The sequence below is a fragment of the Marmota monax genome, unplaced genomic scaffold (genome assembly GCF_021218885.2).
Source record: "Marmota monax isolate L192 unplaced genomic scaffold, Marmota_monax_Labrador192_F-V1.1 WCK01_AAM20220418_F8-fsc00365, whole genome shotgun sequence".
Lineage (NCBI taxonomy): Eukaryota > Metazoa > Chordata > Mammalia > Rodentia > Sciuridae > Marmota > Marmota monax.
Genome location: NW_026694544.1, coordinates 24448 through 42519, shown reverse-complemented (window position 1 = coordinate 42519; position 18072 = coordinate 24448). Strand labels below are relative to the sequence as shown.

The window sequence follows — 18072 nt, the reverse complement described above, 5'->3', positions numbered from 1 at the left end:
TGGGTTAGTGTTCTTGAAATCTTCTGTGACAGAGGCAATGGCTATCTTGGGAACATGAAATGGAGAGCATGTTAGAAGAGACATATAACCTCTAAACTGAAAGGCATTGATGGAGCACTGAACTGTTAGGAATTTTCAGGTCTCAAATGGGTCATTCTTTCTTTTTCAGGATCCCATGACTTTTAGGTCTTTCATAGTAAAGGCCAGCTTCCACTCCCGGGCATGGTGTTCTTTTCCTCAGACCTTCAGGTCATGATGTAGAAGATGGAAGGTGGAAAGAACAATGCCTGTATGAAGCAGCAACTGCATTAGGGTTCTTGAAATGTTCTATGACAGAGGCAATGGCTCTCTTGGGCACATCCCATGGAGAGCATGTGAAGAGAGATGGATTACCTCTGAACTGAAAGCCATTGATGGAGCACTATGGTGTTAGGAATTTGCAGGTCTCAAATGGGTCTACCTTTCTTTCTTCTTCGGTGTCCCATGACTTTAGGGCATTCGTAGTACAGGCCAGTTTCCACGTCATGCCTGGTATTCTTTTTCTCAGATTTTACTGTCATGATGTAGAAGATGGAAGACGAAAACAAGAATGCCTGTCTGAAGCAGCAACTGCATTCGAGTTCTTGAAATGTTCTGTGACAGAGGCAATGTCTGTCTTGGGCACATTAAATGGAGTGCATGTTAGGAGAGATGGATTACCTCTGAACTGAAAGCCATTGATGGAGCACTATAGTGTTAGGAATTTGCAGGTCTCAAATGGGTCTACCTTTCTTTCTTTTTCGGTGTCCCATGACTTTAGGGCATTCGTAGTACAGGCCAGTTTCCACTCCCATGCCTGATATTCTTTTTCTCAGATTTTTCTGTCATGATGTAGAAGATGGAAGATGGAAACAACAATGGCTGTATGAAGCAGCAACTGGATTAGGGTTCTTGAATGGGTCTGTGACAGAGGCAATGGCTGTCTTGGGCACATTACATGGAGAGCATGTGATAGAGATGCATTAACTCTGAACTGAAACCCATTAATGGAGCACTGAAGTGTTAAGTTTTTGCAGGTCTCAAGTGCATCTTTCTATTTCGGAGTTCCATGAATTTAAGTCTTTCATAGTAGAGGCAGTTTCCACTCCCATTCGTGGTGGTGTTCTTTTTTTTTTTTTTTTTCAGATTTCTCAGTCATGATGTAGAACATGGACGATGGAAACAACAATGCTAGTATGAGGCAGCTACTGGATTAGGGTTCTTGAATGATCTGACAGAGTCGAGGTCTGTCTTGGAAACATTCAATGGAGAATCTGTTAGGAGAAATGGATTACCACTGAAATGGACGCCTTTAATGCATTACTGTAGTGTTAGGAATTTGCAGGTCTTAAATGGCTCTTTCTTTCTTACTTTTCTGGTGTCCCTTGATTTTAGGGCATTCATAGTAAACTGCAGTTTCCACTCCCAGTCATGGTGTTCTTTTCCTCAGATTTTACTGTCATGATGTAGAAGATGGAAGATGGAAATGACAATGACTGTCTGAAGCAGCAACTGCATTAGAGTTCTTTACAGGTCTGTGACAGAGGCAATGGCTGTCTTGGGATCATCCAATGGAGAGCATGTAAGGAGAGATGGAGTACCTCTGAAATGAAAGCCATTGATGGAGCACTGTACTGTGAGGAATTGGCATGTCTCAAATGCAACTTTCTCTCTCTTTTTCTTTTTTGGTGTCTCATGACTTTAGGGCATTCATAGTAAAGGCCAGCTTCCACTCCCAGGTGTGGTGTTCTTCACCTCAGATTTTCAGGTCATGAAGTAGAAGATGGAAGATGGAAATGACAATGCCTCGCTGAAGCAGCGAATTAGTGTTTTTGAAATGTTCTGTGATAAAGCCAAAAGCTGTCTTGGGAACTCTCAGTGGGAAAGCGCCCCTTGAGACTTCCCAGTTGCTATGGGAACTTATCTGTTCAAATAGAGGTTCTGTGACACTCATGGAGGTCTTCACTTCTTGACCATGAGGTTTGGATGCCAGGTGTAGGAGTTAGAAGTTTATCAAAGCAAGCTGGTCATCATAATCGGGTTGCCCCTACTTATGACCCTGTTTTGCTTGCTTTGCACAAACTTTCTCCCAAAACCCCTTTCATTGATCACACTGAGAAGGCTTGTGGTCATTGCACTCCATAGTGTAATAGCCTGTTTGGGTCCCATCTGCTGCCACCTGCAGGGTGGTTGATTGAGGAAACCAGATGAGGGGCCATGGGGGATGAGAAAGTCAGAAATCCAAGGGGTGAAAAAGCTGGAACTGGGTGTCGATTACACTCTGGTAGAGTGCAACGGTCAGGAGCCAGCTCAACACGTTTGTTATATAAGTTTCATACTTAAAAGGTTTTTTTTGTGAGAAAATTTGGGCAAAGCCATCAAAACCAAGGTCATATGTATGACCAGTCCAATTATGAGTAGCAGCTTGTGCCCATAACGTTCCACCGCTGAGCCCTGCCACCTGAACCACAAGTTCAAGAACTGAATAGCTCCCTGGGTGGGACAGGTGGAACAGGTCTTCACCCAAGAAACTGGGCAGTCTTGACCAGCGCCTTGCATCAAGAATTCCCACGAGGGGCATCACCTCCGGGACAATTAAAGAACCCTAATTTAGTCATTGCTCCCAACAATTGCCTAAATGTTATTCTATATGTCCATCAGTGTTGAGGAAAAACAAGTTGCTGCTGAATTTACATCCTAATGACTGGGTTCCAGTTTGAGCTCACTGGCAATTTTGGAAGCAATATTTTTGAATGCCTTGGATTTCTCTGATATGGGCTTAAAGCGGACCCCGTTTAAAGACAGTCTGGGAAGTTTACATACCTCCATCTCCCACTGCACCACTTTCTCGGTGTACCCATCTCCATAGATGCAAAGGAGCAGAAAGGGCGTCTTGTGCATATATTGGCAGTTGTTGGCATCTAGCACCTTGCGGATTTCCCTCATGATGTCACTAGGATTCATGGCACTAGTGATTTTCATGCCCCAGGTGAAGTGCAGGGAGCGAGGTTTTGCTTGTTGGTTCTCCTTTCTCTGCTCAGCAGAGACATGTTGACTTGAACCCTTATATCTCAGGGTCTTCTCAGACTCAGTTGGAGGCCTTCTTGTGAATTTAGATGTTAACTTAGTAAAAACACCAGTGGTGCCTCTTCTTTGAGTCTGGGGCAATGCTTCAGCTGGATGGAAGCAGCTGGGTGAGGCAAGAGGACCTTCGTGTGTTGCAGTTTGGGATTCCCGGGGCTGGCGGTGGAACATTCTACGAAGGACACTGGCTCTGGGGAAGCAGATGCAGCCCCGGGTGGAGGTACTTGGGACACTGTGGGTTGAAGTCACTGGAGGGCTCTGAGCAGGGAAGTTGCTGTTGTTCTGACCATTCCGGCTCACTGAACGTGTGTCTGCTTTGGTTGTTTTGCGGCAAATGTACTTACTCCACAGTGTCCTCCCTCCAGATGGTGTGCTGCTCTTGTAGGCAGCAGGCATTTTCTTGAATTCAGGAGTCTCCAGCTCCTTGGGACTGGTGGTGATCCCAGGTAGGGGCCTGGCTGGAGAAATTCCCTTTCCTCCCACAGCACTGCCACCGGATTTCTGGGAGGCCATTTGATGTTCTCTGAGGTGACTCTGGGCAGTGCTGGTCAGATATGGCCCAGTTCCAGCATGGTCCAGGGACTGTGTCTGCTTCTGAGTGGAAACGCTTCGCTGCACTTTGCGGTGAGGAGGCCAGCTGGTGCTCTTTCTGAGGACCCTGCTTGGCAGCAGCTTAGCCAATGAGATGTTTCTGTGGGAGATGGCCACATATGGACCAACAAGAGGTTGGAGGACATCAAGGCCTCTGTTGATCCACCTGTCTCCCATAATTTCGGCCAGGGTGCTGCGCTTAGTTGGATTGAGCACCAGCAAGCGTTTCAGCAGATTTTCACATTCTGTTGACATGTACAGAGGGATTTGGTATCTACCTTGTAGCACTCTGTCTCTAATTTCTCTCACATTGTCCCCAACAAAAGGAAGCGACCCGGTGACTAGGGTGTACAGAACCACGCCAAGACTCCACACATCCACTTCGGGACCATCATACTCTATGCGCTGGAAGAGCTCTGGAGCTGCGTAGGGCGGACTGCCGCAAAACGTGTCGAGTTTACACCCAAGTGTAAACTCGTTGCTGAGTCCAAAATCGGCTACCTTGATCTTCATCTGTGAGTCTAATAACAGATTGTCCGCCTTCAGGTCTCGGTGGGCGACCTGCTTTTGGTGACAATATTGGACTGCAGACACGACCTGCCGGAATATAGATCTTGCCTCCTCTTCCTGCAGCCTTCCTTTGTTGGCCAGATAGTCCCAAACTCCCCCTCCACTGGCGTACTCCAGGACCAAACAGAGTGCTTTTTCGCAGTCCAGAGCTTCATAGAGCTTCAGGATGTGTGGGTGGTCTAACATCTTGAGGATTCTCACCTCTCTGTACATCTTTTGGAGGACTTGTGGCTTCAGATGTCTCTTATCGATGATCTTGATTGCCACTTCTTTACCTGTGATGACGTGACGGGCCAGCATGACTTTGGCGAAGGTCCCCTTGCCAAGGGTTTTCACTACTGTATAATCTCCAATGCGAGGTGGTTTACCTGCAGAGGAAGCTGTGGATTTTGGGCGCTGTGCTCCAGAGTGCCCGGTCTGGGAGGTGTCTTCTGCCCGTCTAGATCCATGCGAGGGGTGCATGGTTTGACCCAAGTTGATGATCGATGGGTCTGGATGTCCCTGGAAAGTTTAGGATAGGTTAGGGCTAGGCAAGGACAGGGGTTGGGGGAAAACAAGGAGAGAGTTGGAGATGGGTTGGGGAAAAAACAGCCACAACTGCCTTTTACCAACAAATACCGTGCCCAGTTCAAAAACTCGCTCTGGGAACATCAAAGGCCAAAAGGCAAATGAGGAGTGGTTCTAGGTCCACTCATTTCTAGGATTCTCATTCTATTATCTCCTAGGCAATCAATGCAGTCATAAAGGTACTGACTGCATAAAGAGTGGTCATATGCACCCTAAGTGGACCAAGGACCCAGGCACTTACTCTGTCTATGGAACTTGACAGTTTGGGGGTCAAGACCTGATGAAAAAGAGAACTATTTTTTTTTCCAGAAATATTCAGCTGGACATAAACACACTTGACAATTCAATTTGGATGGTGAAGTTGATTGGTGAAAGCACTGGGGTTGTAAGAGTGGTCCACTTTACCTTTTGAATATAACCCTGGCTGCTTATTTTAAAAGGAAAATGTTTTTCTTTTCCCCTTCTCCCTGTCTCCCTCCCTAACCTGGGGGCAGGGAACAAGATTACCTTGAGTTATCTGTTCTCCACAGGAAGGAGAAGTCACCAGAAACTAGGAAGTGATGAGCTCCCAGATCAACTAGTTAATCATAACACACACTCAGGATGCACCTGGGAACCCCTGGTCAGGGCACACCTGGAGTGGAGCCTTTGAATAGTCTCCTTAAAAACCCTCTGTTTTCCCTGATGGGCAGAATCAAATCTTCTGGCACAGGAGTCCCCTGTGTTTCCCCTTTGCTGGCAAAGCAATAAACCTCCTTTTACCTCGATCTCAAAACCTTCTCCTCATTATTGCATGGCCATCAGGGACAAGGCCCAAGGTTTTTGGTAACAGGTCAGGGACCCAGGCTCTAGTGTATTGCTCATCTGCTTTTTTCCCCTAGTGTCTTTCAAAAGTCTTCAAAACTCCTTTATTCAATCATTGTAGGGGCCGCAACATGCAAATACTAGTTTCACCTCTCTTCTTTGTAAAAGTTGTCTTGCATTTCTGCCAAATACCTGTATCTTTCAAGGAGATTATTAATTTACTTCCAGTATTGAACATGTAGGCTTTTTAATATCAGTAAAGAAACAAAATAAAATGTGTCACACATGTGGCCACTTAATACTTACAAGTCATTCTCAAAATAAACCCGGATGCAATTTCAAGTGCAGCCGCACTCCATCTGCTGAAATTTTATATCTTACCCTATGGTATGATTTTTGGAAATTAAGTCATTTTTTGAACAAATACAAAATATTCAAAAATGGGCCTGGCATATGCTTTGTACTCATCAACTACTTGTGGAATAAATGGTTTACCATTGCTTTGTATTCTTAATTACCAGAAGAGTGTGTGTGTGTGTGTGTGTGTGTGTGGGCACATGCACATCAATGCAGCATTTCCTTGTTAATAGCAGTCTTCTTGTTCATATTGAATGCTTTCACACATTATATTCTAATAGTGCTACACACATCTGGTGTCAATGTAACAGTGGTCCACCTTGTGTTTTGAATAGAGCTCTTGACGCTCTGCCCCTGTAACTCATTTTTTAAGTAGATATGTTTTTATTCTCTTCTTCTCTCATTGCTCCTCCCTAATTTCAGGGGGAACAGGATTATCTTTTTTTCCCCATTTCAGGCAGATTTCTCTCTCTGAGTGTTCACACCCACCAAAGGAAGGACGTAATCCAGACTTTGGGGATGGTACCAGAATATCTCAGAAATGATTCTCCCAAATTAACAAGTGAATTACAACTCCAGACAGAGAACATGTAGAATGTAGCCTTTGAATCACCTCTTTATAAGCCCCCTGTTCCTGCTGATAGGCAGAATCACAGCCTTTGGGACAGAAGTCTCCTGTGTTTCTCTTTTGTTAGCAAAGCAATAAGCCTTCGTTTTCTTTTCTCTCAAAACCGTGTCCTCCTTATTGGACTGGGCTTTCAACAATATCAAGATGGTATAACGAATTCAAAATACATACTATTTGCAATTAGTAGACAGGTATCATTTGAGACTACCAGATTTGTACAATAACTATTAAATATTCTCCCATATTAAGTGGCTGATACTGTGAATACTTTAACCTTTTCTCAGTGACTCATGTTCACCTCTAGCAACATCAATAAATGTAAGATTTCAAGCCTTATGGGCCTTCCATAAGCTTCCATCAGCTCTCAATAGAGGTCTGACACATTGTTTTGTTTTGTTGGGTTTTTTTTTTTTTTTTGGTGTTGTGTTTTGGTATTAAACACCCACTGAAAAACTTAGATTATTTGTCTAAATTTTATGTTGTGACCATATAATTTAAGATTTAAAGTGAAACATTTTGAGAGTTAAAAAAGGGGGGCATAAGAAGTAGTCAACAATAAAATTATACATTATTTGGAACATTTTATATTGGCTGATGATTAGCTTTATTTTCTCACTATGCCTATACAATGGTATAGTTAAAAAGTAATGATTCTAGTAAAACAACAGTTCCATTTAAAACAAGTAATGGTTTTATTTACTACAATGGTTCTAGTCAAAAACTCATTTTAAATAAAATATTTTATGCAAATTAAAATTCCAAAAGTTCATAAGTACCAAAGTGTCTTTAAAAAAGATAAAATCTTTATATTGGCTATAAACTCTTGAAGAATGATAGCTCTTTGTATACATCCATGTTCTTTTATCAGATTCTTAACCTCATGTGTTCTTTAATCTCATGTCAGAGATATTTTTTCTGAAGAATATATTTTTAAAGAAGATCTCATTTAAAAACTTCAGTGCATTTCCCACAATCCTGGTCATGCTTAAATTTTATAATTAATATTTGCCTATATTGATTTTCTCAGTTGACTCTTTTCAGCATATTCTATTTTTAATCAGGAAAACAATCTTTCTACAATTAGTGATATACCTGTTAAACTCAGTGAGAATTATTATAAAGAATATCTTAAATTCAAATTTTTATTTAAAAATATGTACATATTTTAGCCAAGTATTTTTATAGGTCTCCCTTCTCTTCAAAGTGCCTCTCTTCATCTAATGTTTTCACCATGCAAAATGTGCTGACATGTTATCTCTGTTTATGATTCTTTTTACAGTAGTGCCAAATTTAGATGGTATAAAACTATAATCTTTATTTCATGTCAATAAGGCTGCTATGATTTGATTCTGTGTCCTTTCCAAAATTCACATTGTAATTGAATGTCATTGAAAGAATATTATGAGGTAAGTTTGTTGAGGTGATGAGGCTCTGCCCTCATAAGTGGATTATGCTGTTATGGTGGGAATAGGATTTCATAACAGGGTAAGTTAGTGCCCCCTTACCCTTCTATACCCTCTGCCATGGGATGACCCGGCAAGAAAGTTATCACCAAATGCTGTCTCATGGATCTTGGACTCTCAGCTTCCTGAACTGTAAAATATAAGTTTCTGTGATATGTTACTATCACAGCACAAAATAACAGAATCTGTAACTTTCTAATTAAAAATAAATGTCCGGAGTTGGAACATGGCGGTGGGTGCAGAAGGAGCAATCCCATGACCTCCTCAGCTATGCTGGCAAAGAGAGACTTCAGAATGTCTGGATGCTGTCTGCTCAAGAACGCCTAGCAATGTTGGGCTGAGGTGGTACCTAAGTGAGCAGTTTGAGTGTCTCAGAGGCCACAGTGTGCTCAGGTAAGGGTGAATCCAGGCCACCTGGAGCGTGGAGTTACTGGCTGGTTGATTTGTGACCCGCCACCCACCCACTGCAACTCAGTGCTACAGAGACCCTTGAGCAGAGTAGAGAAACAAAACTTTGGAGCTTTGGAGGATCTTTTGAGTGGTGCCAACAGAGCCTCCATGGTCCAGCAGACCGAGAGCTGAGGTAGGATTTAGGAGATACAGACCAGACCCACTCTTCCCATCGGACACCCTGGCAAGGAAACCAGGGTCCACCCTGGCAGAGAACTGATGTCATCAGAGTTCGGGGGATGGATCCCTCCACAGTGAAATTGGCGACCACAGCGCTGACAGCCGAGGCCTTTTTCACAAGCTCCTGGGGGCGTGGCTACCTGAGGGAATTAGGCAAAATAAGCCAATGGCCCCCAGCTCCAGTGCTCCACAACCTTGGGGTCTGGGTGAATAGCAAATAGAGAGAGTGCCCAGTCTTTCAAGAGAACAGGGTACCCAGGGGGCTGTAGGCCTGGAGTGTAGCTAGATCTGTGGAAAATGGCACCAGTGAGTGGGGCCTGGCGGACTGGAGAAGCATGGGTGGAGGGGGTGGGGGGGGCTGCTGGTGACCAAGAATGGCCCTGGGTGACCAGGATTGGTGAGCCACCCAGCTGGGAAGGAGGAGCTGTCTCACAGGGATTGTTTCTTGCATCTTGAGGGCAGAAGTTTGGCCCAGAGGGCACAGCTCCACTTACTGGAAGAAACTCTTAAGATTACATTTATGTTTGTTTGTTTGTTTTTTCAACTTTTAATTTTTTCCCCTTTTCCTTTATTCTTCCTATTTTTTCTTTCTCTCTATCTCTCTCTTTAATGACTTCTTCCTTCTGCTTCCCCTAGCTTTCCTCCCAAGCATTACGACTTCAATTATGCGTAATTTACTAAATGCATATAGGTGAATGTTCCGAGGCGGTCTACAGTACTCCCAAGTCCCTAGCTACCCCCAAATACTCCAGTCCATTCTCCTGTAAATATCCCACTTCAGTAGAGCAATCTTCGAAGGTTGCTAAGATATACCAATCCCCATACCATCATATCACCCGACCCAAACATAAAGTCCTAAGACCAAACCGTTGATCGCTATACGCCATCAGAATCTGTATGTCATTTATGAAATGAATGTATTTGCTTTAAAGTACAATAAAACCCAACATCTCTAGACATAGTCTCCCATCACAAAGGAGATATCCTGGAGATATACAAAACCAAAACAAATTTATAGGAGTAAATAGTAACACAGCAGTCAAACAGAGCCAGAAAATAACACGAGCATCATGAAAAAACAAGGAAAAAAAAGGATTACAAACAATGCAGGACAGTCTAAATCTACAGGAGAACCTAGAGGTATCAGAAAAATGGTCAGATAAAGAACTCAAGGCACACCTGACACAGATGGAATGGAATCTTAAAGACGTCATTAGACAGCAAATCGAAACAAGGAAAGAACACCTCAACAACGAATTACATAAACAAATTCAAGAAGCAAATCAACAACTCTACTGGGAGATAGAGTTTATAAAAAAAGAATCAAACAATAATCCTAGAAATGAAGGAAAGTATAAACCAAATTAAAAACTCAAATGAGAGTATTGCTAGTACAGTAGATCAAGTAGAAGTCAGAACATCAGACAATGAAGACAAAATATATTATCTCAAAAACAGTCTAGTCAACTCAGAAAGGCTGGTAAGAAACCACGAGCAAAACATCCAAGAGATATGGGATATCATAAAAAAAAAATCAACTTAAGAGTCATTGGGATAGAGGAAGGTATAGAGGTCCAAACCAAAGGAATGAGCATTCTGCTGAATGAAATAATTTTAGAAAACTTTCCAGACATGAAAAATGAAATGGATGTCTAAATTCTAGAAGCTTACAGGACGCCAAACATACAGAACCACAATAGACCAACTCCAAGACACATTATTATGAAGATATCCAACATACAGAAGAAGGAGAGAATATTAAAAGCTACAAGAGAAAGGAGGTAGATTGCATTCAGGGGTAAACCAATTAGGTTAATGGCTGATTTCTCATCACAGACGCTGAAAGTGAGAAGATCCTGGAAACATGTATTTCAAACGCTGAAAGATAATGGGTAACAACCAAGAATATTGTATCTAGCAAAATTAAGCTTCAGGTTTGACAACAAAATAAAAATCTTTCAAGAGAAACAAAAGATAAAAAAATTTGCAGCCAGAAAACCAGTACTGCAAAGCATTTTGGGCAAATCAGTAAATGGGGGAAAAAAAAAACTAATCAAAGTGAGAAAAACAAACCAAATTAAAAATGAATAAATAAATAAACAAACAAACAACGGGAAGTACAAACCATATATCAATAGTAACCCTAAATGTTAATGGTTTAAACTCACCAATAAAGCGACATAGGCTGGTAACCTGGATTAAAAAAACAGACCCAACAATATGCTGCCTCCAGGAGACTCATCTGATAGGAAAAGACATGCACAGGCTGAAGGTGAAAGGTTGGGAAAAATCATACCATTCACATGGTCCTCAGAAGCAAGCAGGGGTGGCCATCCTCATATTGAATAAAATCGACTTCAAGCCTAAGTTAATCAAAAGGGATAAAGAAGGACACTATATACTGTTAAAGGGAATCATTCACCAACAAGACATAACAATTATCAATATTTATTCACCAAACAATGGTGCTGCTACATTCATAAAACAAACTCCTCAATTCAAGAGTCAATAATTATGGGTGACTTTAACACACCTCTCTCATCATTGGACAGATATTCTAAACAAAAGTTGAATACAGAAACTATAGAACTCAATAACACAATTAATAACCTAGACTTAACCGACATATATAAAATATATGAACCATCATCAAGGGGATATACTTTTTTTCTCAGCAGCACATGGATCCTTCTCAAAAATAGACCTTATATTATGCCATAGGGCAACTCTTAGAAATTATAAAGGTGTGGAGATAAAACCATGCATCTTATCTGATCATAATGGAATGGAACTGGAAATCAATGATAAAACAAGGAAGGGAAAATCCTACATTACTTGGGGAATGAACAATATGTTACTGAATAATCAATGGGTTACAGAAGATATAAAGGAGGAAATCAAAAAATTCTTAGAGATAAATGAAAATACAGACACAACATATTGGAATCTATGGGACACAATGAAAGCAGTTCTAAGAGGGAAATTCAATGCTTGGAGTTCATTCCTCAAAAAAAGAAAAAAACAACAAATAAATGATCTCACACTTCATCTCAAAACCCTAGAAAAAGAAGAGCAAAACAACAGAAAATGTAGTAGAAGGCAAGAAATAATTAAAATCAGAGCTGAAATCAATGAAATTGAAACAAAAGAAACAATTGAAAAAATTGACAAAACTAAAAGTTGGTTCTTTGAAAAAATAAATAAGATCGACAGACCCTTAGCCATGCTAATGAAGAGAAGAAGAGAGAGAACTAAAATTACTAGCATATGGGATGAAAAAGGCAATATCACAACAGAAACCACAGAAATACAGAAGGTAATTAGAAATAATTTTGAAACTTTATTTTCCAATAAAATAGAAGATAGTGAAGACATCGATAAATTTCTTAAGTCATATGATTTGCCCAGATTGAGTCAGGAGGATACACACAACTTAAACAGACCAATATCAATGGAGGAAATAGAAGAAGCCATCACAAGACTACCAAGAAAAGCCCAGGACCGGATGGATATACAGCAGAGTTTTACAAAACCTTTAAAGAAGAACTAATACCAATACTTTTCAAGTTATTTCAGGAAATAGAAAAAGAGGGAGCTCTTCCAAACTCATTCTGTGAGGCCTACATCACCCTGATTCCGAAACTAGACAAAGACATTTCCAAGAAAGAAAACTACAGACCAATATCTCTAATGAACTTAGATGCAAAAATCCTCAATAAAATTCTTGAAAATAGGATGCAAAAACACATCAAAAAGATTGTGCACCATGATCAAATAGGATTCATCCCTGGGATGCAAGGCTGGTTCAATATATGAAAATCAATAAATATTATTCACCACATCAATAGGCTTAAAGATAAGAACCATATGATCATCTTGATAGACACAGAAAAAGCATTCGACAAAATACAGCATCCATTTATGTTCAAAACACTAGAAAAACTAGGGATAACAGGAACTTACCTCAACATTGTAAAAGCTATCTATGCTAAGCCTCAGGCTAGCATCATTCTAAATGGAGAAAAATTGAAGGCATTCACTCTAAAATCTAGAACAAGACAGGGATGACCTCTCTCACCACTTCTATTCAACATAGTTCTCAAAACACTGGCCAGAGCAATTAGACAGACAAAAGAAATTAAAGGCATAAAGATAGGAAAGGAAGAACTTAAATTAGCACTATTTGTGGATGACATGATCCTATACCTAGCACACCCAAAATGTTCTACCAAGAAACTTCTAGAGCTAGTAAATGAATTAAGCAAAGTGGCATGATATAAAATCAACATGCATAAATCAAAGGCATTCCTGTATATCAGTGACAAATCCTCGGAAATGGAAATGAGGACAACCACCCCATTCACAATATCCTCAAAAAAAAAAATAAAATACTTAGGAATCAACCTAACAAAAGAGGTGAAAGACCTATACAATGAAAACTACAGAACCCTAAAGAGAGAAATAGAAGAAGACCTTAGAAGATGGAAATACCTTGTTCATGGGTAGACAGAACTAACATCATTAAAATGGCAATATTACCAAAAGTACTCTATAGGTTTCATGCAATGCCAATCAAAATCCCAACAGCATTTCTCACAGAAATAGATAAAGCAATCATGAAATTCATCTGGAAAAATAAAAGACCCAGAATAGCAAAAGCAATTCTAAGCAGGAAGAGTGAAACAGGCAGAATAGCGATGCCAGACTTTAAACTATACTACAGAACAATAGTAACAAAAACAGCATGGTACTGGTATCAAAACAGGCAGGTAGACCAATGGTACAGAATAGAGGACACAGAGACCAATCCACAAAATTACAACTATCTTGTATTAGACAAAGGTGCTAAAACGCATTCAATGGAGAAAGGATAGCACCTTCAACAAATGGTGCTGGGAAAACTGAAAATCCATATGCAACAAATGAAACTGAATCCCTTTCTTTCGCCATGCACAAAAGTTAACTCAAAATGGATCAAGGAGCTTGATATCAAATCAGAAACTCTGCGTCTGATAGAAGAAAAAGTTGGCTCTATTCTCCATCTCGTGGGGTCAGGCTCCAAATTCCTTAATATGACACCTATAGCACAAGAGTTAAAATCAAGAATTAACAAATGGAGCATACTCAAACTAAAAAGTTTTTTCTCAGCAAAAGAAACAATAAGAGAGGTAAACAGGGAGCCTATATCCTGGGAACGAATTTTTACTCCTCACAATTCAGATAGAGCCCTAATATCCAGAGTATACAAAGAACTCAAAAAATTAAACAATAAGAAAACAAATAACCCAATCATCAAATGGGCCAAGGATCTGAACAGACAATTCTCAGAGAAGGATATACAATCAATCAACAAAAACACGAAAAAATGCTCACCATCTCTAGCAATCAGATAAATGCAAATTAAAACCACTCTAATATACCATCTCACTCCAGTAAGATTGGCAGCCATTATGAAGTCAAACAACAAGTGCTGGCCAGGATGTGGGGAAAAGGGTACATTTGTACATTGCTGGTGGGACTGCAAATTGGTGCAGTCAATTTGGAAAGCAGTATGGAGATTCCTTGGAAAGCTGGGAATGGAACCACCATTCGACCCAGCTATTCCCCTTCTCAGACTATTCCTCAAAGACTTAAAAAGAGCATACTATAGGGATACAGCTACATCAGTGTTCATAGCAGCACAATTCACAATAGCTAGAATGTGGAACCAACCTAGATGTCCATCAATAAATTAATGGATAAAAAAAAAATGTGGCATTTGTACACAATGGAATATTACTCAGCACTAAAAAATAACAAAATCATGGCATTTGCAGGGAAATGGATGGTATTAGAGCAGATTATGCTGAGTGAAGTTAGCCAATCCCTAAAAAACAAATGCCGAATGTCTTCTTTGCTATAAGGAGGGCAACTCAAAGCAGAGAGGGAAGAAGAGCATGAGAAGAAGATCATCATTAATCAGGGACGAGAGGTGGGAGGGAAGGGGAGAGAGAAGGGGAATTGCATGGAAGATGGAAGGAGACTCTCCTTGTTATACAAAATTACATAGAAAAGGATGTGAGTGAGGGCAAAGGGAAAAAAACAACAAAAAAAGAGAGAGAAATGAATAGATGGGGTAGAGAGAGATGAGGGGAGGGGAGGGGAGGTTAGGGGGCATAGGAAGGGGATAGGAAGGGCAGCAGAATACAACAGACACTAGTATGGCAGTATGTATAAACGTGGATGTATAACCAATGTGATCCTGCAATCTGTACATGTGGTAAAAATAAGAATTCATACCCCCATTTGAATCAAATGTATGAAATATGTCAAGATCATTGTAATGTTTTGAGCAACCAATAAAAAAATGGTACCAGGAAGCCCTTATAAAGGCTCAGAAGGCAAAAATAAAGAATAAAGAAAATATGACTTCAGTGCTTACTATATGCTGGGCTTGGATCTAAAAACCTTGATATAACATAAAGAATTTTCATGTAATGGTGACAAGACAGGCAAGAAATTTTAAGTGAACATCTATATTCACAAAGTTTGAATGAGATTTAAACCTAATACCATCAAAAGATAATTGTAAACCTCTCTCATAACAATGTACCAATTCAGGCAAAATACACTTCATTCAAATATTCTGTAATTCTGCAGTAGTAATACTTTCCTAATTCTCTCTGATTTGAAGTAAATGGATGTCTTTTTTTAACTAATATACTCCAATAAAAACACTGAATAGATTTCTAAAAGTCAAAACATAAATGAAAATACATTGTAGAATCTGGCACTTATATCTATTCTTAATCAGAAATTAGACTAATTTCTTCTACAGTTTGTATAGATGTGCAAATAATATTTTAAAGATACATTTATAAGTACAAAAATATGTATAGAAATTTAAAAAATCTTTTATGTTAAAACCATATTTTGTAAACTGTAAGCTGTAATTTCCCAATTGCAAGTTATTTTTCCAATATAAGCTTTTATTTCTCAAAGTGAAAATTGTATTAATCATTGACTCATTTTTATATTGCTGATCTTAATAAGGTAAGTAGACCCCACTAAAATGGTATCTATTTTTCTCATATTTTCTAAAAATACATTTTTTAAAAAGACTAGAGAAGTCAGGAAGCCATGAAATGGTCTTTACATGAGTAAAGTACAACTCAAATGCCCTCTTTTATTTCGATAGCATTCATTCAACCTCACTTCTAACCCCTTTAAACCGGATTAACTTCTGTATTATGATGATACTATAAGCATACTACTCTTACCACATACAATAATTATCATATTATATTGTGTCATAAAATACAGTATAATATAAATATATGCAAATACTTTTTTTCACATTTATTATCTGATAGAAGAAAGCTGGTTGAGAAATAAAGAAAATATAAAAACAAACATCATATGACTCAATATCCCTTCAACTTCTCTAAATTAAAAAAAATAGCAATATCATGGTGGTGGTAGTATTAATAAAAGTAATAATAGCTAGAGCTAAAATGAATATTTATAATATCACTTCATACATTTGTTCTTTTTCCTTTTTCTAGAAGATATTTGATTCCCTCCTAAATGTTAGTTGTTCTCAATAGGTCAGTTGCTCTACATTATAGCTTCATGGAATTTTTTTTTAAATATCCATGACAGGCCCCAGAACAGGCATTCTAATGCATAATCTTCTTTTTAAAATTTTTAAATGCAAGTGGATGGTGGCACAATTTTCAATATGCTTACAAAGCTTTTCATGTTTGAAGATGGCACAGTCAGAACAGAAGACCACTAGTATATCAAAGCACTAAAGCACTGACCCACTTTTGAGGAAGAGTCTGAATAGGGAGAATGGAGGACATATAGATGCTCATGTGTCATTTAAGTGTGGACTAATTAATTGGGCATGATACTTATGAGAAAAAAAGAGTAACTTAATTATCTTTTGGATCTAGAATGCCCCCCCAAAAAAGCTCATTTGTTGAAATATGGTCCCCAAGGCAGAAAGATTCAGAGATGGATCTTTTAGGCAATGATATGACCATGAGGACTCTGACTTCATTAGTGGATTAATCTATCTGATGGATTTATAATTTGAATGCATTTACTGGATCATGGTGAAAATTATCAAGAGGTGAGGCATGGCTTGAGGAAGTAGGTCACTGGGGGGCATGCCTTTGAGGACTATATCTGCCCCTGGACCCTTCTTCTCACTGCCTCTCTGTTTGCCAGCTGCCCTGGCTGACAAGATTTCTTCTGTCAAACCCTTCTGCCATGATGTTCTGCCTCAGGCCCATGTAGTAAATGCACTGAAACCATGAGTCAAAATAAACTCCTTCTCTTTTAAATTGTTCTTGTCAGTTACTATAGACACAGCAATGAAAAACTGAATAACACAAACTTAAATTTTTAATTTGACCATCATTTATATAATTCCATCCACACTTTGAAGAGGATGGAATGTGTCAATCAGTATTCCCATCTTTTGGTTTATACAAGTTCATACAATTCACATTCAGTTGAGCTCTTTTTCACTACTAAACACATAACTGAGACATTTTCTCCTTGTACCAATAGTTCCAATACATGTTTTCTTATAATTGTCTAATTTTTATAATAAAAATAAATCCAGCAAAAAGTTACTGCAAAACAAACTTTTTCATTATTTTATTTGTGGTTTCATATGGTGAACACTAGTGCTCTCTCTGCCCTCTCTGCCTTTTGAAACTTGGGTACAATTTGTTTTCAACAAAAAAAGAAAACATATTCTCTATTTGTGTAACCCAATTCCTCAGTGATGGTATTGTATTAATTAAATCAGTAAAGAACAAACATTCCTGGTTTCATTTTTGAAGTTTTTAACTTCATCAGAGCAATATTTCATTTAAGGAGTGAAACTTATGCATAAACTTCAGATATATTGGAAGTGTCCTTGAGACCAATGACCTTCCAGTTCAGAACTGACCATGATCTTTCCTTTGGGGAATAACCCTGGTTATCATTCTGACAAGACACTTTTAAAAAAATTGTTTATGAGTATTGTGGGTGTTTCTCTTTTGACTGCATTAATTTCAAGAGGAAAAGTTTATATATTTGGTACCAGGCATACATCTCAAAACATATGATTTAATACCTTTTGTACTCAATATCGTACAAATGATTCATGTACAAAAATTCACATGTTTTGCTTCTTTCTTCTTCCCAGGTATCACTCTTATTGGTCTAAATTAATACACTTTTAGGCTTGTACTAAATATCACCTGACTATATGTAATTTGGCTTAATTATGCATTTTCCTCCCTTTTGACTTGTATTTGTTTTCTTTAGTATAAAATGAGATGAGAATGATTTGATTCACTAACATAGAGTTAGGGCTCA

At 39.1% G+C, this 18072-nt stretch overlaps 1 protein-coding gene across 1 annotated transcript; it reads right to left on the bottom strand.

Moving 5' to 3' along the window:
- Positions 1–2703: 2703 nt before the first annotated feature.
- LOC124076633 (MAP/microtubule affinity-regulating kinase 3-like) lies at positions 2704–5104 on the bottom strand. The gene has a single exon (XM_046420684.2). It carries the CDS (start codon positions 4723–4725, stop codon positions 2716–2718), a length of 2010 nt encoding a protein of 669 aa, XP_046276640.1. The 5' UTR covers positions 4726–5104; the 3' UTR covers positions 2704–2715.
- Positions 5105–18072: the final 12968 nt, after the last annotated feature.

Coding starts and splice junctions, on each gene's coding strand:
- LOC124076633 (XM_046420684.2), bottom strand. CDS start 4,725: ATGCACCCCTCGCATGGATCTAGACGGGCAGAAGACACCTCCCAGACC.